At 37.0% G+C, this 25,987-nt stretch overlaps 1 protein-coding gene across 6 annotated transcripts in view; it reads right to left on the reverse strand.

Annotated features, from left to right (window-relative positions):
• The window catches only part of USP30 (ubiquitin specific peptidase 30), a 168,493-nt gene extending 146,360 nt beyond the window's left edge, over positions 1-22,133 (reverse strand). Inside the window, exons 1-5 of one of the 6 annotated variants that reach the window (XM_053702132.1) lie at positions 21,846-22,133; positions 21,040-21,190; positions 20,363-20,472; positions 19,681-19,860; positions 18,269-18,372 (exon numbers count right to left, since the gene is read on the reverse strand). In XM_053702132.1, the coding sequence (XP_053558107.1) occupies positions 18,269-18,372; positions 19,681-19,860; positions 20,363-20,472; positions 21,040-21,044 (399 nt within the window). In that variant the 5' untranslated portion in view covers positions 21,045-21,190; positions 21,846-22,133. Of the gene's footprint in view, positions 1-18,268; positions 18,373-19,680; positions 19,861-20,362; positions 20,473-21,039; positions 21,191-21,711 lie in introns of all 6 variants that reach the window. The other 5 variants (XM_053702131.1, XM_053702133.1, XM_053702130.1 and 2 more) reach the window with 5 other exon arrangements.
• Between the last annotated feature and the right edge of the window lie 3,854 nt (positions 22,134-25,987).

Consider the following 25,987-nt stretch of genomic DNA (forward strand, 5'->3'; position numbering starts at 1 on the left):
AAAGGCTCGCTTATGCGAACCTGCCCCGCAAGGGCTCCGGAGCAACTTTCGCTGCTTAGTACATGGAGCCCTATATGGTCACTTTGCAAATTTACAAGGATTGTTTTAAACAATATTTATTTCTATTGTTTATTGACTGACCATTTCTATTTTGGTGTGAACTGAAAACAAAATGGCGACTACTAGTTTCTATGCTAAACACTTATATCATCCAATTCAGGGCCAGATTACAAGTGGAGCGGTATTTAACACTCCTGCACTAACTCCGCTAGAAGTAAGCATTTTGCGTGCTTCGGGTAGTATTACAAGTCCAAAGTAAACTGTCTTTCCACGAGCGCTAACCAGATGTGCACAAAAGGACAAAGTTAGGATGTTGCGCACATGTTAACGTATTCCCCCATAAAAGTCAATTGAGCAAAAAAAACGAAATGAAAATACTAATATTTCCCATTTCAATGTACTTCACATAGCAAAATATGTTATATTTATTCATAAATACATATATAATGGAATTTTGGTATTATATATATATATATACACATATATATATATATATATATATATATATATATATACATATATATATATATATATACACACATATATACATATATATATATATATATATATATATACATATATATATATATATATATATATATATATACATATATATATATATATATATATATATATATATATATATATATATATACACACACACACATACAGGTATAGATATATACAGATATATATAGAAATATCTATTTTTAAATACTTAGAACATATTCTGCTATGTGCATAACATTGGAATGTGAAATATTTACAGTAAATACATAGTTAAAACCTTTATTAAATATGAATATTGCATAAATATGCTTTAACATGTTTTCATATACTTAACGGCATGATGCTTGTTTGAGAACGGGGGTGACCCCGAAATGTCACAATAAAGAAATATTCTTTGGATTAAGACCCAGTGAGTGCCTTCCAACTTCTTGGGACTGTATTGTGCATTTGAAGTGCACCCTGGGCACTACAGGCTTTAACAGCCTTTAATCTAATTTTCCAGGAGTGCTTTACCATCTCTGGGAATTAAATACATATACATACACACACAACCATATACATATTTAGACATGTATATGTATGTATATTTATGTTAAAGCCCTTTGCCTACCTTTTTTCTAACACCTGACATCTTTGAGCCCTTATAACTTTCTTGTGCAATTTTTAATTATCATTTTTATCAGATAGCGTTATTGAGTGTAACTGCACTTTGCAATATATATTTTTTATGTGTTTTGTGACACTGTTTTGTTTTGCGAAACAGTTAACCAGAGCTCTGAGGATACGCGATCTCAAATCGATCGCAATAACTTTCAGCATGTAATACGAGTGATAAACCTGGCGCACACAAACACCCACAATAAACCCCTTTTCTCTCACACGTAACAGCGCACCACTCGTATTCTGGCCCTCAGTCGGAAAGCAAAAAGCACTTTCTGGAGCAAATCACCAATACATTGTAATGGAGGCTCATATGCTCTATGTGTGTTATATCTGCAGTTCTAACAGATTTATCTCTTCTGTTGTATGCAGGAGAAGTTTGTTCCCACACTTGTTCAGCTGACAGGAAAGCAATGTAACTAAGTTTGTGCTAAATACAAGTTAAACTGCTGTCAAAATTAAATAATTACAAATCAGATGGAGCAAGCCATTTTAAACCAGGGTGGATAAAAATGATGTTATTTAAATCAGATTATATATTTTTTTTTAAATAAAATGCTTTTTGAAGGGAAACTCTATCTAAAGATAGTTTCTATTTAAGATACATTATAATCCAAGTGTTATTCATCCTGATATTTATGTAGCATGAGGCTGTATATTCATGACAGTAATATTTTTTTTTTTTTTTATGTAAATCATTTCCATTAATCTATACAAAATGTCATGCTTTCCTAGAGTTTCTGTAAGATTATTTTGGGCATTTTTCTACCTAGACTATATTATCACATATTCTTGGTTTTGTAGTTCTCAAAACTGTGAATTTGTGTCTGCAAAAATAACATGCCTCTTCCTCATCGCAAAATGATATAAAATAAAAATATAAAGTTGAGAAATAGACCTTAACCCCTTAACAAAAGCGACGTACCATGTATGTCACAGTCAGTTTCCTTGCTAACAATAGCACGGGTCATGCGCTATTAGTAATGTAATCCCCATTAAAAGACCACCTATATAAAGGGTACATTGCTGGTCCTTAAGGGGTTATAGGGATGTAAATCCATTTTTTTTATTTTATTATTTAGATAGAGTATACAATTTTAAACAATTTCCCAGTTTATTTCTAATATCAAATTAATTCATTCTCATGGTATCCTTTATTGAAAGAGCAGCAATGCAATACTGGGAGCTAGCTGAACACATCGGTAAACCAATGACGAGACATACATGTGCATACACCAATCAGCATCTAGCTCCCAGTAGTGCATTGCTGTTCCTGAGCCTACGTATGCATGCTTTTCAACAAAGAACAAGAGAATAAAGCAAACGAGATACTAGAAAAACATTGCAAACTTGTTTAAAGCGGCATGTTCTATCATTACATTTTAATTTTGACTTTACTGAACCTTTAATCCCATTGTACCCCTGCAAATCTATGTACACAAAAAAAAAATTCAACCCCTTACCAAGTTTCAAGAAGCTCAGTGATTAGAAGATCATTTGGAGTGGAATAGATCTGCATAAGGACCTAATTGTGAAGAGGGAGGGGGCAAGCAGTAAAAATGAAAGTAAAACTTTTAATGGTATTGTTTAGTTAAATAAAACAATTCAATTGTTTTTCTTTAGGTAATCATTATTTTTTCTTTAGTTAAATTAAACTATTTAATGTGTTATTATTGAGGTCATGTTTATTTTCTCCTTCCAATAAAGTACAGCTGAAAAGTTAATGAAATATGAATGATTAACCTATTAAATTGGAGATAGATAATTATGAAATAATTGAGAGGTGAACTATGTATTTCTAACGGTTTATAACTAAATCAGTCATTTTCTGATATAACTAAAAATTACCTAAAAAGATATTATTCTAAATTTGAAACATTTATATAGAAAACCATGATTTAAATTGAGGCTTACTAACTAGTGATTTAAATCATGATTAAAATCAATTTGATTTAAAGGGACACGGAACCCAAATTTTTTATTTAGTGATTCAGATAGAGCAAGCAATTTTAAGCAACTTTCTTATTTACTCCTATTATCAGTTTTTCTTCGTTCTCTTGCTATCTTTATTTGAAAAAGAAGGCATCTAAGCTATTTTTTTGGTTCACACCGATAGACAGCACTTGTTTATTGGTGGTTGAATTTATCCAACAATCAGCAAGAACAACCCAGGTTGTTCACCAAAATGGGCCGGCATCTAAACTTACATTTTTGCTTTTCAAATAAAGATACCAAGAGAATGAAAACAATTTGATAATAAATTTAAAAAAAAAAAATTCGGTTCAGTGTCCCTTTAAATCAAATCCACCCTGTTTTAAACAACTTTCTGGTTGACTTTTATTACCAAATTTGCTTTGTTCGCTTGGTATCCTTTGTTGTAGAGTAAAGCTATAAGTAGGATGATAGAGTAGGAGCCTGCACATGTCTTTAGCTGTGTATTGCAACAGTGTTTGCTATTATAAAATTGCTACAAACATTATTGCAAACACTGCTGACAGATGGCTAGACACATGCACACTCCTGAGCTCATCTAGAATTACTGTTTAAAGCAGGGGTGCCCACACTTTTTTGTGTTGGGATCTACTTTTCAAATCACCAGCTCAACGAGATCTACCCACTAAAAATGGGCCTTAAGCTTATATTCAGTCTTTTTTTAAATAAAGATACCAAGAGAATGAAGAAAAATTGATAATAGGAGTAAATTATAAAGTTGTTTAAAATTGCATGCTCTATAACTAAATCATGAATAAAATAAAATGTGTGTTTGATATCCCTTTAAGGTTGCATGATTAAGCAACACATGGATGAGCAAAAGCATAAAGATACAGATTAATCCTGACGACAAAAGTAGCACTGACTTTAAATCAGGGTAACAGGAGCAACCCCTTGTGCCATGTTACAAAACACTGCATTCAAATTACTGCCACAGGCTTGGTGAGGCTTACACAAATAAATTTCAATAGCGCGCCATGCAGACCATTTCTTTCATGATTCCAGCATAGCATGCGATTTTAAACAGCTTTCTAATTTATTTATAGTATAAAATTGTTTTTCATTCTCTTAGTATCTTTTGTAGAAAAGCAGGGACATATGCTTAGGAGCCGGCCCATTTCTAGAGCACTAAATGGCAGCAGTTTTGCAAGAATGTTATCCATTTGCAAGAGCACTAGCTGGCAGCAGCACTATTTCCTGCCATGTAGTGCTCCACATGCCTACCTAGGTATCTCTTCAACACAGAATATCATGGGAACAAAGCAAATTTGATAATAGAAGTAAATTGGAAAGTTTTTTGTTTTTTTTTAAATGGTATGTTCTGTCTAAATCACAAAAACATAATTTATGTAAGAACTTAGCTGATAAATTAATTTCTTTCATGGTGGCGAGAGTTACTGATGGGATAAACATTCCTACCAGGAGGGGGCAGAGCTTCCCAAACCTCAAATGCCTATAAATACATCTCCCACCTCACTCATACATCAGTTTAATGTATAGCCAAGTTAGTGAGGTGTATAAGGAGTAAAAGCATAAAAAAGGAGGAACAAGATAAATAATGTGCTTTATACAAAAAATCATAAACCCCCCAAAAAATGGGTGGGACTCATGGACTCTCGCCACCATGAAAAAAAAATGAATTTATCAGGTAAGTTCTTACATAAATTATGTTTTCTTTCATATAGGTGGCGAGAGTCCACAAGCTAGTTACTGATAGGATATAATACCCAAGATGTGGAAGTCCACGAGTAACTATAGAGGGAGGGATAAAATAAAAACAGCTATTTTCGCTGAGAAATTAAATAAAAAAAATAATGTTTTCTTAAAAATTCAAAAAACTTAAATCATAGGCACTAGAATCAAACAGAGAGCTGCCTGAAGAACATTTCTACCAAAAGCTGCTTCTGAAAAAGCAAAAACATCAAAATGGTAACATTTTAGGAGATGTATACAAAGAAGACAAAGTCGCTGCTTTGCAGATTTGATCAACTGAAGCTTCATTCTTGAAAGCTCAAGATGTGGCAATTGATCTTGTAGAATGAGCTGTTATTCTCTGAGGCGGAGACTGCCCTGCCTCCAAATAAGCTTTGTGAATCAGAAGTTTCAAAAAAAGATACCAAAGAAATGGCTTTCTGACCTTTTCTGGAACCATACAAAATAACAAATAGATTAGAAGTCTTCCTGAAATCTTTAGTAGCTTCTACATAATATTTCAAAGCTCTTACAACATCCAAAGAATGTAAAGACCTTTCAAGAGTATTCTTAGGATTAGGACACAACGAAGGAACAATAATTTCCCTATTAATGTTAGAATTCACAACTTTAGGCAAAAATGTAAACTAAGTCCGCAAAACCGCTTTATCTTGATGGAAAATCAGATAAGGAACTCGCCAAAAGGATGATCCTGCAAAGTCTTTAATACAAAATTTAGACTCCAAGGAGAGATAGATTTTAAAGTGCTATACAACAGGCTAAGATATGTGCATATCCTAAAAGGGCTAATTAATTTAAAATAGTTTGCATAAAAAATTGCTGGCAAGTATTTTAAAATAATTTTCAAAAATAAGCAAAATGAAATACATAGCTAAACTGCCTGGAGCAGCTAACTCCACCCCTCTTATCAGTGTTTAGACACAGACATTGTATTTCAACTGAGTTCCCATGCTCCAACAAATAATCCCTATTCACTTTTGCATTTTACCAAAAGAACACTAAACATAGATACAGCCATAAAAGGAATTGTGTGGGAGGAGTTAGAGCTTTACAATTCAGAAACTAAAAAGAAAGGGTTAATGGCGAGGCACTGCAGTATACATTTGCAGGTAAAGTAATTAAAGTACATATTATATTATTTTGTCTCTATCCCAACTTCTTTTATGTCCCTTTAATAACATTTGATACGAGTCAAAGCCTGTACAAAACAGTGAACATCAGGAAGATAAGCATTCTTTCTGTGAAATAAAACAGAAAGAGCAGAGATTTGTCATTTTCAACTATTGGCAGACAAACCTTTATCCAAACCATCCTGAAGAAACTGTAGAATCCTATGAATTCTAAAAGAATGCCAAGAATAATCATGAGTGGAACTCCATGAAATATAGGTTTTCCAAACCTTGTTATATATTTTCCTTGAAATAGGCTTATGAGCCTGTATCATAGTGTTAATCACAGAGTCAGAGAAACCTCTATGACTAAGGAGCAAGCGTTCAATTTCCATGACTTCAAATTTAGAGATTTGAGATCCGGATGGAAAAACGGGCCTCGAGACAGAAAGTCTGGTCTTAGAGGAAGTGACCAAGTGGACATTCGGACAAGGTTCACATACCAAAACCTGTGAGGCCATGCTGGTACTATCAGAAACACACAAGATTGTTTCATTATATCTTTGAGATCACTCTTGGAAGAAGAGCCAGAAGTGAAAAAATGTAGGCAGGTTGGTAAAACCCTGAAACTGCTAGAGCATCCATCAATTCCACCTGAGGATCCCTGGTCCTGGAGAGGTATATGGGAAAATTCTTGTTTAGATGAGAGGCCATCAGATCTATGTCTGGAAGATCCTACATCTGCACAATCTGATAGAACACATCTGGATGGAGAGACCACTCCCCCGGATGTAGAGTCTGACGGCTGAGATAATCTTATTCCCAATTGTCTACACCTGGTATATAAAAATCACAGTGATTAGACAAGAGTTGGATTCCGCCCAAGAAAGTATTAGAGATACTTCTTTCATTGCTAGGGGACTGCGGGTCCCCCTTGATGATTGACATATGCCACTGTTGTGACATTGGGGCATATTTATCAAGTTCCGTACAGAGTTTGAAGCCCTGTGTTTCTGGAGAGCCTTCAGGCTCGCCAGAAATACCAGTTATGAAGAAGCGGTCTAAAGACTGCTGCTCCATAACCTGTCCGCCTGCTCTGAGCAGGCAGACAGACATCGTCGCAATTTAACCCGATCAAGTACAATCGGGTTGATCTGCCGGGGGCGGTGTTGCACCAGCAGCTCACAAGAGCTGCTGGTGCAATGCTGAATACGGAGAGCGTGGAGTTCTAATATATTGATTGGTAACCTCGCCTCTCGACGATTCCAAACTCCTTGTGCCGTCAGAGACCCCCAAACAGCAACACAACCTGTGAGACTTGCGTCTGTTGTGATCACAATCCAGGTAGGACGAACAAAGGAGGCCCCTTGAACAATAAGGTGGTGGTTTAAACACCAACACAGAGAGAGCTGAGTGTTGGGATTTAAATATATCAGTTGTGATATCGGAGTATAATCCCTGCACCACTGGTGCAATATGCAAAGCTGTAGAGGTCTCATATGAAAATGAACAAAAGGGATCGCGTCCGATGCTGCAATCATGAGACCTAAAACTTCCATGCACATAGCCACTGAAGGGAATGATAGAGACTGAAGGTTTAGACAAGCTGAAACCAATCTTAAATGTCTCTTTTCTATTAGGGATAGAGTCATGGATACTGAATCTATCTGGAAACCTAAAAAGGTGACCTTTGTTTGTGGAATCAAGAAACTCTTTTGTAAATTTATCCTCCAACCATGTCTTTGAAGAAACAAACATAAGTTGTTTCGTGTGAGATTCTGCTAAATGAAAAGATTGAGCTAGTATCAAGATATAGTCAAAATAATAAAAAAAACGCAATACCCTGCTCTCTGATTACAGATAGAAGACCACCTAGAACTCTAGAGAATATTCTTGGTGCTGTTGCAAGGCCAAACGGAAGAGCGACAAATTGGTAATGCTTGTTTAGAAAAGAGAATCTCAGAAATCGATAGTGAATGGATGAATCGGAATGTAAAAGGTAAGCGTCCTATAGGTCTATTGTGGACATGAAGTGATCTTGCTGAACAAAAGGCAGAATAGTCCTGATAGTCATCTTTAAAGTTGGGACTTTTACAAAACAATTTAAAGTTTTCAGATCTAAAATTGGTCTGAAAGAATTTTCCTTCTTTGGTACAATGAAGAGATTTGAATGAAAACTCAATCTTTGCTCCTGCTGTGAAACTGGGACAATTACCCCATAAAGTTCTAGATCTGAAACACAGAGTCTGACCAAAAACTAATAGCTTTAGTCTGCCCTCTACCAGATGAGCTGGCTTGAGGTCCGCACCTTCATGGAGGTTTAGGGGCAGGATTTGGTTTCTTATAAGGCTTCGATTTATTCCAATTCAGAGATGGTCTCCAATTAGAGCCAAAGGCCTTGGAGTCGTTGTCTGTTCTCTAAACTGACGAAATTAACGAAAATGTTTGGAAACTTTAAATTTACCCTTAGGCCTAGATTTGGAGTTCGGCGGTAGCCGTCAAAACCAGCGTTAGAGGCTCCTAACGCTGGTTTTGGCCGCCCGCTGGTATTTGGAGTCAGTGATTAAAGGGTCTAACGCTCACTTTTCAGCCGCGACTTTTCCATACCGCAGATCCCCCTACGCCATTTGCGTATCCTATCTTTTCAATGGGATCTTTCTAACGCTGGTATTTAGAGTCGTTTCTGAAGTGAGGGTTAGAGCTCTAACGACAAAACTCCAGCCGCCTGAAAATAGCAGGAGTTAAGAGCTTTCTGGCTAACGCCGGTTTATAAAGCTCTTAACTACTGTACCCTAAAGTACACTAACACCCATAAACTACCTATGTACCCCTAAACCGAGCTCCCCCCACATCGCCGCCACTCGATTTAAATTTTTAACCCCTAATCTGCCGACCGCCACCTACGTTATACTTATGTACCCCTAATCTGCTGCCCCTAACCCCGTCGACCCCTGTATTACATTTATTAACCCCTAACCTGCCCCCCACAACGTCGCCGCCAGCTACTTACAATAATTAACCCCTAATCTTCCGACCGCAAAGCGCCGCCACCTACGTTATCCTTATGTACCCCTAATCTGCTACCCCTAACACCGCCGACCCCTATATTATATTTATTAACCCCTAATCTGCCCCCCTCAACGTCGCCGACACCTGCCTACACTTATTAACCATTAATCTGCCGAGCGGACCTGAGCGCTACTATAATAAAGTTATTAACCCCTAATCCGCCTCACTAACCCTATAATAAATAGTATTAACCCCTAATCTGCCCTCCCTAACATCGCCGACACCTACCTTCAATTATTAACCCCTAATCTGCCGAGCGGAGCTCACCGCTATTCTAATAAATGTATTAACCCCTAAAGCTAAGTCTAACCCTAACACTAACACCCCCCTAACTTAAATATAATTTACATCTAACGAAATAAATTAACTCTTATTAAATAAATGATTCCTATTTAAAGCTAAATACTTACCTGTAAAATAAATCCTAATATAGCTACAATATAAATTATAATTATATTATAGCTATTTTAGGATTAATATTTATTTTACAGGCAACTTTGTAATTATTTTAACCAGGTACAATAGCTATTAAATAGTTAAGAACTATTTAATTGTTACCTAGTTAAAATAATAACAAAATTACCTGTAAAATAAATCCTAACCTAAGATATAATTAAACCTAACACTACCCTATCAATAAATTAATTAAATAAACTACCTACAATTACCTACAATTAACCTAACACTACACTATCAATAAATTAATTAAACACAATTCCTACAAATAAATACAATTAAATAAACTAACTAAGGTACAAAAAATAAAAAAGAACTAAGTTACAAAAAATAAAAAAATATTTACAAACATAAGAAAAATATTACAACAATTTTAAACTAATTACACCTACTCTAAGCCCCCTAATAAAATAACAAAGCCCCCCAAAATAAAAAATTCCCTACCCTATTCTAAATTAAAAAAGTTACAAGCTCTTTTACCTTACCAGCCCTGAACAGGGCCCTTTGCGGGGCATGCCCCAAGAATTTCAGCTCTTTTGCCTGTAAAAGAATAAATACAATACCCCCCCCCCCCCAACATTACAACCCACCACCCACATACCCCTAATCTAACCCAAACCCCCCTTAAATAAACCTAACACTAAGCCCCTGAATATCTTCCTACCTTGTCTTCACCATCCAGGTTCACCGATCCGTCCTGAAGAGCTCCTCCGATGTCCTGATCCAAGCCCAAGCGGGGGGCTGAAGAGGTCCATGATCCGGTCAAAGTCTTCATCCAAGCGGGGCAGAAGAGGATCTTCCATCCGATTGAAGTCATCATCCAGGCGGCATCTTCTATGGTCTTCCATCCGGAGCGAAGCGGCAGGATCCTGAAGACCTCCAGCGCGGAACATCCATCCGGACCGACGACTGAACGACGAATGACTGTTCCTTTAAGGGACGTCATCCAAGATGGCGTCCCTCGAATTCCGATTGGCTGATAGGATTCTATCAGCCAATCGGAATTAAGGTAGGAATTTTCTGATTGGCTGATGGAATCAGCCAATCAGAATCAAGTTCAATCCGATTGGCTGATCCAATCAGCCAATCAGATTGAGCTCGCATTCTATTGGCTGATCGGAACAGCCAATAGAATGCGAGCTCAATCTGATTGGCTGATTGGATCAGCCAATCGGATTGAACTAGATTCTGATTGGCTGATTCAATCAGCCAATCAGAAAATTCCTACCTTAATTCCGATTGGCTGATAGAATCCTATCAGCCAATCGGAATTCGAGGGACGCCATCTTGGATGACGTCCCTTAAAGGAACAGTCATTGTCGTTCAGTCGTCGGTCCGGATGGATGTTCCGCGCTGGAGGTCTTCAGGATCCTGCCGCTTCGCTCCGGATGGAAGACCATAGAAGATGCCGCCTGGATGATGACTTCAATCGGATGGAAGATCCTCTTCTGCCCCGCTTGGATGAAGACTTTGACCGGATCATGGACCTCTTCAGCCCCCCGCTTGGGCTTGGATCAGGACATCGGAGGAGCTCTTCAGGACGGATCGGTGAACCTGGATGGTGAAGACAAGGTAGGAAGATCTTCAGGGGCTTAGTGTTAGGTTTATTTAAGGGGGGTTTGGGTTAGATTAGGGGTATGTGGGTGGTGGGTTGTAATGTTGGGGGGGGGGGTATTGTATTTATTCTTTTACAGGCAAAAGAGCTGAAATTCTTGGGGCATGCCCCGCAAAGGGCCCTGTTCAGGGCTGGTAAGGTAAAAGAGCTTGTAACTTTTTTAATTTAGAATAGGGTAGGGAATTTTTTATTTTGGGGGGCTTTGTTATTTTATTAGGGGGCTTAGAGTAGGTGTAATTAGTTTAAAATTGTTGTAATATTTTTCTTATGTTTGTAAATATTTTTTTATTTTTTGTAACTTAGTTCTTTTTTATTTTTTGTACTTTAGCTAGTTTATTTAATTGTATTTATTTGTAGGAATTGTGTTTAATTTATTGATAGTGTAGTGTTAGGTTAATTGTAGGTAGTTTATTTAATTATTTTATTGATAGGGTAGTGTTAGGTTTAATTATAACTTAGGTTAGGATTTATTTTACAGGTAAATTTGTTATTATTTTAACTAGCAAACTATTAAATAGTTCTTAACTATTTAATAGCTATTGTACCTGGTTAAAATAATTACAAAGTTGCCTGTAAAATAAATATTAATCCTAAAATAGCTACAATATAATTATAATTTATATTGTAGCTATATTAGGGTTTATTTTACAGGTAAGTATTTAGCTTTAAATAGGAATCATTTATTTAATAAGAGTTAATTTATTTTGTTAGATGTAAATTATATTTAAGTTAGGGGGGTGTTAGTGTTAGGGTTAGACTTAGCTTTAGGGGTTAATACATTTATTAGAATAGCGGTGAGCTCCGGTCGTCAGATTAGGGGTTAATAATTGAAGTTAGGTGTCGGCGATGTTAGGGAGGGCAGATTAGGGGTTAATACTATTTATTATAGGGTTAGTGAGGCGGATTAGGGGTTAATAACTTTATTATAGTAGCGCTCAGGTCCGCTCGGCAGATTAGGGGTTAATAAGTGTAGGCAGGTGTCGGCGACGTTGTGGGGGGCAGATTAGGGGTTAATAAATATAACATAGGGGTCGGCGGTGTTAGGGGCAGCAGATTAGGGGTACATAGGGATAACGTAGGTTGCGGCGGTTTACGGAGCGGCAGATTAGGGGTTAATAAGTGTAAGGTTAGGGGTGTTTAGACTCGGGGTACATGTTAGAGTGTTAGGTGCAGACGTAGGAAGTGTTTCCCCATAGGAAACAATGGGGCTGCGTTAGGAGCTGAACGCTGCTTTTTTGCAGGTGTTAGGTTTTTTTTCAGCTCAAACAGCCCCATTGTTTCCTATGGGAGAATCGTGCACGAGCACGTTTTTGAGGCTGGCCGCATCCGTAAGCAACTCTGGTATCGAGAGTTGCATTTGCGGTACAAATGCTCTACGCTCCTTTTTTGGAGCCTAACGCAGCATTTGTTTGAACTCTCGATACCAGAGTTAATTTTATGGTGCGGCCAGAAAAAAGCCCGCGGAGCGTTAACAGCCCTTTTACCGCCAAACTCCAAATCTAGGCCTTAGATTCTTGTCTTGGGGCAGAAAAACTCCCTTCCACCCAGTGATAGTGGAAATAATAGAATCCAATTGAGAACCAAAAAGATTCTTTACCTTGAAAAGAAAGCGATAGCAATCTTGTTTAGATACCATGTCAGCATTCCAAGATTTAAGCCATAAAGCTCTTCTAGTAAGAATAGCTAAAGACAAAGATTTGATGTTAAGTTTCACAACATCAAAAGATAGCATTGCAAATAAAATGATGTGTATGTTAAAATAAGAGAAAAATGTTTAAAGACAACTGCTGAGCTAAACTGTCCAAATAAAATAGAGAGGCAGCAGCAACATCAGCGATATATATAAATGGTCTAAGAATATAGCCAATATGCCCTTCAAAAGATAAGATTCAAATTTTCTATCTAAAGCAAAGCTTTCCAAACTTTTCATGTTGGTAACACACTTTTTAGACCTACATCATTTCACGACACAGTAATTCAGTTGTACTAGCAAATAGGAGGTTAAACTAACTTGTTTTAAGAGATACGGACAAATACATAAATTATATAATAACAAAATGTATTTACAAGTAACAGTATGTATGTGCAAGAATAAAAAAATAAAAAAAAGAAGTTTAATAACACCAATAGCTACTATTTTAATTAGTTGAACACAGTTTCTGAATATTTGATGGAATATTAGATAAAAACACTTGCATTTTATCATCAAGCATTTTTAAGCTTCCACTTCCTATCCATATATCAAGAGCAGGAGCAGCAGTGCACTACTGGGAGCTAGCTGCAAAAAAAAACACAACACTTTGACTTCTGACTTCAGCTCAGCGTTTAAGCTGCCACCCTCAGAGCTCTGCGAGTCCGACTGACCACTGCCCGGGCTGCAAACACACTGCTGTCCCACTCACTGACTACACATGTAGAAGACTACACGTGCAGTCAGGAGCTAATGTGCCGCCAATGGGAATAGTTTTAGCTCCCGCTGTGCTGCGCCAATAGCTTAAGATGATCTGTAACCCACTAGGTATCAATCACGTGATATGCGTAGCGTGCAGGTGGAAAACAAAAAAAAATTTAAATAAAAAATTGGTGCTGAAGCAGGGACACACCTACACACGGCCGCTGACACACTAATGTGTCACAACACACAGTTTGGAAAGCACTGATCTAAAGGGTTGAAAAAGAAGTGCTGTCTTCTATAGGAATGGTAGTACCTTTGACAAGAGTGAAAATAGCCCCATCAACTTTAGGGACTGTTTCCAAAACGTCCAAATTAGCAATAGGTAAAGGATACACGTTTTCAAACCTAGTAGTAGGGTTAAAAGAAGTACCAGGCCTAGACCATACTTTAGCAATGAGATTAGAGATAGCATCTGGAATATTACTAGGAGTAATAACAGTAGTCTTAAATACAGAATTTAAACTATTACTAGGTCTATCATCAGGAGTTTCATGCTCCTCAATCTCTAAAGTAAATAATACTTCCTTAAAAAGGGGACAAATATATTCAAGTTTAAACAAAAAAGAAGATTTGTTCATCTCTGATGTAAGATTCTCCGAATCAGAGGAACCCCCATCAGTAGAAGATACGTCAGTATGCTGTCGGTCAGTACAAAATTCACTAGAATTAAGAACATAATGCAAAACCCTTTAACATTTATTTGAAGGCGGAATAGCAGACATAGCCTTCTCTATGGCTGTAGCAATAAAATCTTTAATTACTCCAGAAATGCCCTCTGCATTTAGACTGGAAATTATTAAAGGGACACTAAACACCTGCTGCAAATTCTGCAAACTAACTTCTGCTTTTAATTCATAAATGTACTCTAAATCTAGTAAAAAAGGATTTTTAGGCAGTCTGTGAAGCTTACCCCCAGTATATTCAAGAAGAGTGTTGTCAAACAGAATGGTGATGCTGAGCTCAATGCTGCTATGTATGCTGCCATGTTGTAACGCACGTTGCTCACAGGCACAGCAGTCAGGTGATGTGCATGGCAGATAATTGTATAAATAAAGTTAAGAGGATTATCAGAATGCTCCCTCACTGTGGTGCTAATTGAGTGCTGTATAAACATTGTATGTGCCTCATATTTATATAAATAAACATTCAGTTTGTCCATTCATTGTTTTATAATCAAAGCAATCAAAACTTTCTGCGTTAGAAATACTTCTGCACTATTGAGTGCACACAGCTAGAGGAACGTTTGTTTTAGCTAATAGCAGGCTACACCGGGAGGAGTGGGGAAGAGGAAGGAGGGGCATGCTCCGTGGGGAGAAGGAAGGCATCTGAAAAACTTACATTTTAATTGCTAGAAGATTTATGCACTTAGTGCAATAGCAGGCTACACCGGGAGGAGTGGGGAAGAGGAAGGAGGGGCATGCTCCGTGTGAAGAAGGAATGCAGCTGAAAAACTATTTTAATTGCCAGAAGATTTATGCACTTAGTGCAATAGCAGGCTACACCGGGAGGAGTGGGGAAGAGGAAGGAGGGGCATACTCCATGGGGAGAAGGCAGGCAGCTGAATTATAACGCTGTATTTACATTTTACTTCAAAAGACAATAAGCCATTTTATGGACTAGACATTAAAAAGATGCTTACACAGTGCATAAATCCTCTAGTAAAATGTAAATACAGCGTTATTCAGCTGCCTTCCTTCTCCCCACGGAGCATGCCTCTCCTTCCTCTTCCCCACTCCTCACGGTGTAGCCTGCTATTGCACTAAGTGCATAAATCTTCTGGCAATTAAAATGTAAGTTTTTCAGCTGCCTTCCTTCTTCACACGGAGCATGCCTCTCCCTCTCCTTCCTCCTCCCGGTGTAGCCTGCTATTAGCTAAAACAAACATTCCTCTAGCTGTGCACTCAATAGTGCAGAAGTATTTCTAATGCAGAAAGTTTTGATTGCTTTGATTTTAAAACAATGAATGGACAAACTGAATGTTTATTTATATAAATATGAGGCACATATGATGTTTATACAGCACTCAATTAGCACCACAGTGAGGGAGCATTCTGAACTTGATTTATACAATTATCTGCCATGCACATCACCTGACTGCTGTTCACGTGAGCAACGTGCATTACAACATGGCAGCATACATAGCATTACCAAGCACCGGATCAGCAGTCTGATTGAAGATGCTCTTCATGAACTGTTTGGGGTAAACTGAGCATCAAGGATAGGGGTTAATGCTTAGTTTGTTATTATTAGTAAGTATAAGTTAGTTCAAACAATTTTTAGAAGGTATTATAGGTCCCTTTAACAGTGATAACATTTATACTCATAGAAAAGAATAGCCACATAATTGAGCTGAAGAAATCAGATCAGCCTTTAACAATAAACACACTTATCTTTTTGTAGATATATGTTCAAGCAGATTAGTTTCTATAGTAACTTCTGAGGCAGGTTCAGTTTGAGACATAGTTGTAAAAAAAACACACACACATATACATATATATACACATATATATATACATATATATATATATATATATATATATATATATATATATATATATATATATATATATACACACATACACACACACACAATATATATAACAACTTTACTTAAAAGGTGCCTAATCCATAGCTGAGTGTCTTTGTTAAAAAGACACCCATCCACATATAGCAGACAGCCAAAACAGTACTGAGACATATCAGCAGAGGTAACGGTACAAGAGTATATTGTCGATCTATAAAGGGAGGCAGCAGATAAATCCCTGCGACCGATTTACAGAGAGCCTTATGAAAAGTTTTCCCATAGATAACATGGTATCGTCAGGCAATACTCCCTTCACATCTCTTAAGACAAGCACTGCACTTAGATAGGAACTGGGCTTCAATATGCTTAGAAGCGCCTTTCAATTAAGAAATCAAGCACATCATGCTTCACCACCTCCTGAGGAGGCAAGGTTTTTAAAACTGAGGTATGAGTGAGGTGGGTGGTGTATTTGTAGGCATTTCAGGTTTGGGAAACTTTGCCCCCTCCTAGTAGAAATGTATATCCCATCAGTAACTAGCTTGTGGACTCTCGAACGTTTGTGTGTTTCATAACCCCTTTAAAACTGCATGCTGTATGCCCTAGTTTCTCAACCTGTGGTACGTGTACCCCTAGGGGTACTTGGGGCATTAGCAAGGGGTACTCCAGGGACTAACAATAACTTTTTGCAAAAATAAAAGTGACTTTTTACCTGATGTATCAATTGTTGACCTATCAAAGAAGGCTTTGTTTCTCATTTCTACCCACACGTGAGTAATTTCCTGCCTAGGTTGGACCACTGCTCAATCAGATTCACCTCAGATTAGTAAAACCTTAGATTCTGGCTTGTCAGTGACATATGAGGGCTGGTGTTGAGCTTCACTGATATGAACATACAAAGTGTATTACTGTGACCAAGTATCACAGAGACAAGTGCCAGAGTGATAGAGGTAAAGTGCATCATACTGTGGGACACAATAAAATGAAACAGATTTATCAAATGGTTATTGGAAATAGAAAGATGGTACCATAAAAATTGCTTTCCTCATCATGCAGTATAGATAGTTTCATCATATAATATAGTTTATTTTTCTCTTTTTTTAATGGTAGAAGCACATTAATTGCATATAATTAATAATGTCAATGGACTATATGTATCAGTGTTGTATGTGTTTATTATTCTCTGTTGTAATATTGCAAAATATTAATTCTGAAAAATATAAAACAAATATCCGATTCCCATATATTTACTTCATTAATATATCTGATACCCATACATTTACTTCATTAATATATCTGATACAAGCTTGTGAAATCTGATTCCCATATATTTACTTTAATAATATATCTGATACAAGCTTGTGAAATCAAGTGATACACAAGATTTCCATTTTTGCTTGTATAAAAGATAAATAATATTTGTGCTATAGTTGGGGTACAACGGAAACAACTATATGCCTACGGGGTACTTGCTACCAAATTTTTGAGAAACACTGCTCTATCTGAATCGTGAAAGAAAAAAAATTTGGGGTTCAGTATAACTTTAACAAAGGAAACCAAGAGAACTAAGCGAAATATAATAAGTAAATTGGAAAGTTGTTTAAAATGTCATGCCCTAATAAATTTAAGTTTACTTTTGATTTACTATCTGTTTAAACGCCTTGACCAATTTAATTGAAATTAGGCAGTTTTGCTGCCACTAGTAATAGTTCCAAACCTCCCAAATTTCCGCACAATTTCATATTTTGTTTCGAAGTTATATAATTGAAAACCTATATAAAATGGAGAAAAAAACAGTTGGGCTCCTAAATTTTTCTATTGGCTCCTACATTATGAAGCAGGTCTTTGTCAGGTCTTGCTCTATACAATTTCAACTATCAGTTGTGAATACCACTGCTAAACTATAATTGTTTCTCATTTACATGGCAGGTCAAGAAAATATGAAATTATATTATCCTAAACAAAATATATTCTTTTATGAAAATAAGCAACATTTTAGAAAAACAGGTTCTGCGCACACACGTTTACATACAGACCGGACTCTTTGTGTCTTCATGAAAAAGACAGAAAAAGTTGCTAAGACTCTAATTTTTGCAAGTGGTACTAACCTGCTCTTCAAAGGAGGTGATCTGCCATCTGTAAGCTCTCAGGACTTCTAGAAGGGAACTGGCATCCAGCACTTCATCCTCTGTTGTCTCTTGATTAGACAGTGCTAAAGAAAAGAGTACAGGTGATGCAGAGGCTAAAAAAGTGCAGACAAAAACAAGCCAAGGCTTAAACTGAAAAAGGAAACATTCAAACATCAAAGTAAATCAATTTTACTCCAAAATTATACATTCATTGGTTATGGTGAAGATAAAAAAAAGCCCAAAAAATATTGTAAAGCCAATTAGATGTGTGCAAGAATCCATGCTTTATTTTCCCCAAAAGTATTCTGTATACATTGTTACCAATGCACCAGAGAACTCTGGGCAAGATATGCTTCCAGTACTGTGTTTAACCACAGAAATCCCCTTATAGGGTAGGTGTAGCAAAATCACAACCACTTCTGGACAGTTGTTCTAAGCTTATTAGCTCTCATAGGCAGAAGATAAGTTTGATTTGCTGCAAAGTGAAGCTTATTTCCAGGACAAAAGCAATATTTATTTAAAGTTATGGGGGAGATAAAAGCGTGAGAAATACAAATTGTTAAAGAGATGCAATAGGACTGTGAGGTAACTGAGTATCTTAACTAAAGAGGAACAACCAGAAAAAGGTTGTAAAAATGGTTGACATCCTTTTCTTCCTTAAAGGGCCATAATACCCAAATGTTAAAAAACTTGAAAGTGATGCAGCATAGCTGTAAAAAGCTGACTAGAAAATATCACCTGAACATCTCTATGTAAAAAAGAAAGATATTTTACCTCAAAAATTCCTCAGTAGCCACATCCCATTGTAAAAGACTTCTAAGCAACAAATCAGTATGTCTGTCCCGGGACAGCGGAAGGAGCGAGATTACATGCACACTCATCTTATTTCCCTATTCAGTGTAAGGAAGTTTACAATGAAATCTCATGAGAGTTAAGTCAAATCAAATTAAATCACAGTAAAAGAGTTCAAGACCTCAGCACTGCTGATGCTGATTGGCTGCTGTTCATTTCTTCATTTTTTATTATTTTTTTTTACCTGCAGCTGGGCAGCAGCTGAGTATAACTTTTTACACAGAACTAATTCTGCTGAGCAGAGGAAGTTGTGAGGTAAAATATCTTCTTTTTTTTACATAGAGATGCTCAGGTGATATTTTCCGGTCAGCTTTATACAGCTATACTGCATTAGTTTCAAGTGATTTAGCATATGAGTATTGTCCCTTTAAATCAGGTATTTGGTTCCAGAAATCAAAATCTAGATCTACTCCGTAAAATGTATCATTATAGAGCACTCATAGGTTTGGATATTTTACAGAACTAATAGACAGTGAAAACAATAGAAGTAAACAATTTAGGAAGGGGTCCTTAATTACACAGTATAATCAAGTCCATACCTTTTAGGAGACGCAGTAAAGTAACTGAGAGGTACTGGCGAACCGTTGAATTCTGCTCAGATTTATACTGATCTGTGAACTCCTCCAGCCATCTAATGAAGGATGGGCAAGCAGACAAACCTTGAAGCAGAGAGTTCATGAAACATGTGTTTCCCAAATTTAACAGGCCAGGCACAAGACCTAAAAATAATTTATAATGTATGCATTATTTAATTTAAATGAAAGCTGTTTAAAATACTTAAAACAACTTGACTGATTCACAATAAAAATAAAAAAAGCTTATGTAATATAACTTTTCTTAGTTCTACAAAATACATACTAAACTAAAGTCATCCATAAACGTGTTTTACATTACAAAAAACATTGCTGCAAACACTGTTGCCATAGAGTGCTGAAGAAATTGGACATTCCTCAGTTACAACAAGCTTATATAGATTTACTCTTCAACAAAGGACAGCAAGAGAAGAAAGCAATTATGATCATAGAAGTAGAGTTCCAACACTGAACTATAAAGCTCAATGCTAGTATACCGTGAGAACAGAACGGATCCCTTTTCATAAGGCATATTTAGTTACACCACTTATTACAAAATCGACAAGGTCGCTTTGATTGTAGCTAAAAAATAAATGCAATACTAAATATATCCTAAAATCACAGGGATAACGTGTATAATTTATCTTACCTTTCTTGTATTTCTTTCTGTCTGTGATAGGACCCCACAGAACATAAATTCCAGCTGCCAAAGCAGCAGCAATGCCACCGATCATACCCCAATTCTTCATCATTTTACACCTGAAACAAAATAATAATAAAAAGAACATATAATATTTATGATTGCACTTTATTGTAGAGTTTACTTGCAAACACGATGCACATCTCAATTCAGTCTCCAAAGCAGTTTAGGAAATAAAATGTCCTTACTGTTTGAGGGGTTTTATGCCATAATTACATATCAAGTCTACATTCTCTCATTCAGTAATTTCATCTTTTTGTGTACTTGTTTTAGGACAATCTTGGTGCACTAATAAAATTAAACATTATAGATTTATTTTGTGTGTGTGTGTAACACACCACAAGACAAATTAAGTTATAAGATTACACTAAAAAGAAAACACTGTGTGGGATGTACACCAATATTAGAAAATATGATTATGTAATACATTTGCATATTTAAAATGTTTATGCTCAAGAAAAATAAGAAGCAACATAATTCTGTGTTATAGCTTTAAATGGACATACATTTGTTTCTAGAAATGCAATACTCTAATACAACAGCAGAGCGAACATTTTCTGAAAACATTAAAACACTTTTTTTTTTTCTGCATTGTTTATCAATGGCTAAACTTGCCCAGTACTTGCCTCATTGGAAAGAGCAATTTGGACTTGTTACTGGAGTAGACAAGGGTTGCCAGTGTAGTTTATTTGTAAAACTTGCATTGTTTTGTATTATATCTACCCCTTTCTGACCTCAGCAGAAGCGATTTGTTGCAGGGTTAAGCTTGTGAAGTGTCTGGAAATTTACAATTTCAGCATTAAATTACAGGAACATTGAGTAAATTAAATCAAAGTATTTTGCCATTTTTTACTACACATTATTAAATAATTTATTACAAAGTATTTTGTATACATTTTAACTGGGAGATGTGGCACTCTAGAATTGAGTAACTGCTCTGCTTAACTCTGGTTCCAAAAGATTTAGAAATTAAAAAATCAAAACAAAAAAACAGATAATAATGTAGCCTTAACTTTCAAATGAAAAAGTAAAATAAATAAACTTTTCCTCAGTGAACATTGGAAAGAATGATGCAGCTATTATAGAGTTTTGTTTTATTTTCATGTAAAGGAATGCTAGCTACACCAGCAATGCTTTCAAACGTATTTCTATATAAAGGACTAGAAACTTACAGTAAAGTGAAACACTTCACTGATGATCACTGTTAAATTGCTACCTGAACATATTCTTCAAGTGTCAAAACAAATCAGAAGCCATCACGTATGACTTCCATGCCCTACAGTTCTAGTCAGAATCACCTGTAGTTTTTCAAGTTCACGATCAGAGTTTAGGTAGTGCTCTCTTATAAACAGTGGCGGAAGACGTATTTAAATAAACCGAATAACTGAAAAGATGTATTCTAGTGCCGTTATCTATGGTCCTGTGAGGTCACCTTGGTACTAAGATTGCACTCATTTCGCCCTGTTATATCAGGAGTGCAAGTCAGGGCAGGCTGTAGATGTAGGATGTAGCTATGGCCTGTTTAGCCCATAATCTCATGACACTAGAAGACTTCTCAAACTCATTGTCACTCTTTCACCCTTAACTTCCAAACTCTGTCAGGCTCCAGACCTTACAGCAGGCGCTCGGTGGTTGAATAAGCCGACTTTTCCGTCTAAGGCCCAGGAAGCAACGTTTAGCATCCCGCACAACGCTGTCGCTGACAGCGTCAAACGGAACCAATAAATTGCAGCACTAATGCCCGGAGAGACGAAAATAGAGCAGCACACACTCAAAAGACACAGCGAACACAATACGGAAGGACCTCGCTTTAATTACCATGCCAACCACGAAAAGGAAGTTGGTTTCTTATTCAAGCTCTTTCTTATTCGTGAAATTCTGTTTCTTACTCATGGAAGTTGGTTTCTTATTCATTTTTTTTTTGTCAGACTCCTTTAAATTGACTTTAAAATAAAAATATAGGTTTTATTTAAATAATATTATCATTCATATAATGTAGCTAAGCTACACAGAGGTGGAATCCCTTTATACAACACATGAATATACAAACTGGAAAAAAGGGCATACGTTGGCACCAATACAAATATTACTATTTTGAACAAGTAACTGATATTTTCAAAGGGTTAATAACCATTGGGGCACTGATTTCACTATGAATATATACAGGGTAGATCCCCCTCCATAACATGCAATTGTTTTTAGCCTGGCCCAATGGTGTTTTGGGTACAGAAATTGATGCCAACACTGGCATTGGTGCTGTAATTACCATTTTTGAATAAGTAACAGATATTTTCAAAGCGTTAATAACCATTGGGCCACTGATTTCACTATTAATATATACAGGGTAGATCCCCCTCCATGACATGCAATTGTTTTTAGCCTGGCTCAATGGTGTTTTGGGCACAGAAATTCATGTGAACACTAGCATTAGTGCTGTAATTACCATTTTTGAATAAGTAACAAATATTTTCAAAGGGTTAATAACCATTGGGCCACTGATTTCACTATGAATATATACAGGGTAGACCCCCCTCCATGACATGCATTTGTTTTTAGCCTGGCCCAATGGTGTTTTCGGCACAGAAATTTATGCCAACACTGGCATTGGTGCTGTAAATTCCATTTGAATAAGTAACATATATTTTTCAAGGGTTAATAACTATCGGGTCACTGATTTCACTATGAATATATACAGAGTATATCCCCCTCCATAACATGCAATTGTTTTCAGCCTGGCCCAATGGTGTTTTGGGCACAGAAATTGATGCCAACCCTGGCATATGTGCTCTTATTCTCATTTTTTAATAAGTAACAGATATTTTCAAAGGGTTAATAACCATTGGGCCACTGATTTCACTATGAATTTATACAGGGTAGATCCCCCTCCATGACATGCAATTGTTTTAGCCTGGCCCAATGGTGTTTGTTGCACAGAAATTGATGCCAACACTGGCATTGGTGCTGTAATGACCAATTTTGAAAAAGTAACATATTTTCAAAGAGTTAATAACCATTGGGCCACTGATTTCTCTATGAATATATATAGGGTATATCCCCCTCCATGATATGAAATTGTTTTTAGCCTGGCCCAATGGTGTTTTGGGCACATAAATTGATGCCATCACTGGCATTGGTGCTGTAATTACCATTTTTTAATAAGTAACCAATATTTTCAAAGGGTTAATAACCATTGGGCCACTGATTTCACTATGAATAAATACAGGGTAGATCCCCCTCCATGACATGCAATTGTTTTTAGCCTGGCCCAAAAGTGTTTTGGGCATATAAATTGATGCCAACCCTGGCATTGCTGCTCTAATTCTCATTTTTGAATAAGTAACAGATATTTTCAAAGGGTTAATAACCATTGGGCCACTGATTTCACTATGAATATATACAGGGTAGATCCCCCTACATGACATGCAATTGTTTTTAGCCTTGCCCAATTGTGTTTTGGGCACAGAAATTGATGCCAAGAGAGATGTCACACACACAATGTGACGGGACTAGGTACAGAGTTACTTAAAAATTGCTATTATTGTGTGGAAAAAGCTCATACAGAGTCCATGGTGTCGATTTAACAAAGTCTGGCGGACATAAGCTGTAGCGTATCATGTTTGCCAGAAATCGCTGAATTTGGACAGCATACGCTGTCGGCATTCAGCATTGCACAAACAGTTCTTGTGAACTGCTTGTGCAATTCCGCCTCCTCCAGATTGGCCGCTAACAGGGGTTGTAAATCAACCTGATCGTATGAGATCGGGTTGATTGATGTACGCCGCTCAGAGGCGGCGTACCAGTTAAGGAGCAGCGGTCTTAAGATAGCTGCTTCTTAACTGCTGTTTTCGGCAAGTCTGAAGGTTTATGCGGAAATAGCTAAATTGGGGCCGATTGACCATTTTGGTTAATCGGTCCCCATATCCGAGCAGCCACATCTCTTAAAAGAACTTCGTACTAGAAAAAAGAGGGTTTATCATTTCAGATGAGGGCTTTTATGTCCCTCTAGGATGAAGGTTATTAACATAAAAATGTTGATCAACTGTATTGTAGAATTTTGTAAGCTACTTTCTTCTTCCTCAGGAACTAATACCTTCACTTCCACATTACCTTCAGCAAAAACACAATACACCAGCGAAGACAAACGTGTTCACAGCGGGCCTGATAGAAACCATTTGCTCTTAAGCACCTCTTATAACTTCCAAAAGGGTGCTGTGATGGGGGAGAATGACTCTACCCTCATTTGTTATATTTGATTCCATTTAACATTTACTTGACTTGGATTCATCTTGAATTGTTTTGTACACACCGTGTAAAAGAGGAGACTCTATAGTCTCAATTTATGTTATTGTTGACACATCACGTGCCGTTGTATTTTTGTTTGTTTTATCTTGCATTCACAATATCCAGTGGTCCTCACATTAATCACAACACCAGTGTAACGCTCGACACAGCCCCCACCCCTCTTCCGTCCTAATTGCACAAAAAGCTTCCTCTGCTGCCGGCACAGGATTTTTCTTCCCGTCCATCACACAGGAATACTACACAGGAATATCCTCCAAACACTCCAACATGCACAAGACCCTATAAACATTAAAACTGTAAATGTCAAAGGGTTTAATATACCTCAGAAACGCTACATAATACTTAATGACCTATATAAACAAAAAGGGGCGATTATCCTTATACAAGAGACACATTTCAAAAAAGGACGGGAACCCAAATGGTTCCACCAAAAGTATACCACAGCATACTTTTCCTCCGGCCCGGCCAAAAAGAGTGGCGTGGGCATCCTGATTAGAAACGACATACCCCTAGAACCCATACACATTGAAAAAGATACAGAGGGAAGAACCCTCATCCTGACAGGTTTACTATACGGGCGACCCATCACGCTAGTAAACACATACTTCCCAAACAAGCAGCAACTGACGTTCATGCGCAAACTTTCTAACAAAATTCTAGAGCACACCAAGGGCACATTAATAGTTGGAGGAGATTTTAACATCCCACTAGATCCAGATATGGACACCTCTGCAGGTACTACTAACATCCCCAAAAGAGACATCAGGAACATAAATACCCAAATCAGGTCCTTAGCTTTACATGACACTTGGCGCATACACCACCCTACCACTTTACCTTCTACTCACATCCACACAGCGTATACTCCCGTATAGATTACATATTGACAGACTCCATAGGCCTTGCAATTATCAAAAAAGTATCCATACTAACTAAAACATGGTCTGACCATGCACCAGTCCTTTGTCAAATAGAGTGGCCTGAAAGCCCCATGATACCCTTCATATGGAGGCTGGAAGATGGCTTATTAGACCATCCACTCATAAAACCAAAGATTGAGAAAGTGCTTGAGGAATATTTTCAAATAAACACCACACCCGACATGTCATGGACAAACATATGGGAGGCACATAAATGCGTTCTAAGAGGAGAGCTACTAAAACACAATGCACACCTAGTACAACAGAATAGAAATAAGTACAAGTCCCTGTTGCGGGACTTACAACACATAGAACAAACACATAAAAAAGACCGAAAAAACGTAGAGCTTAA

Source organism: Bombina bombina, chromosome 2, assembly GCF_027579735.1.
Source record: "Bombina bombina isolate aBomBom1 chromosome 2, aBomBom1.pri, whole genome shotgun sequence".
Taxonomy (NCBI): domain Eukaryota; kingdom Metazoa; phylum Chordata; class Amphibia; order Anura; family Bombinatoridae; genus Bombina; species Bombina bombina.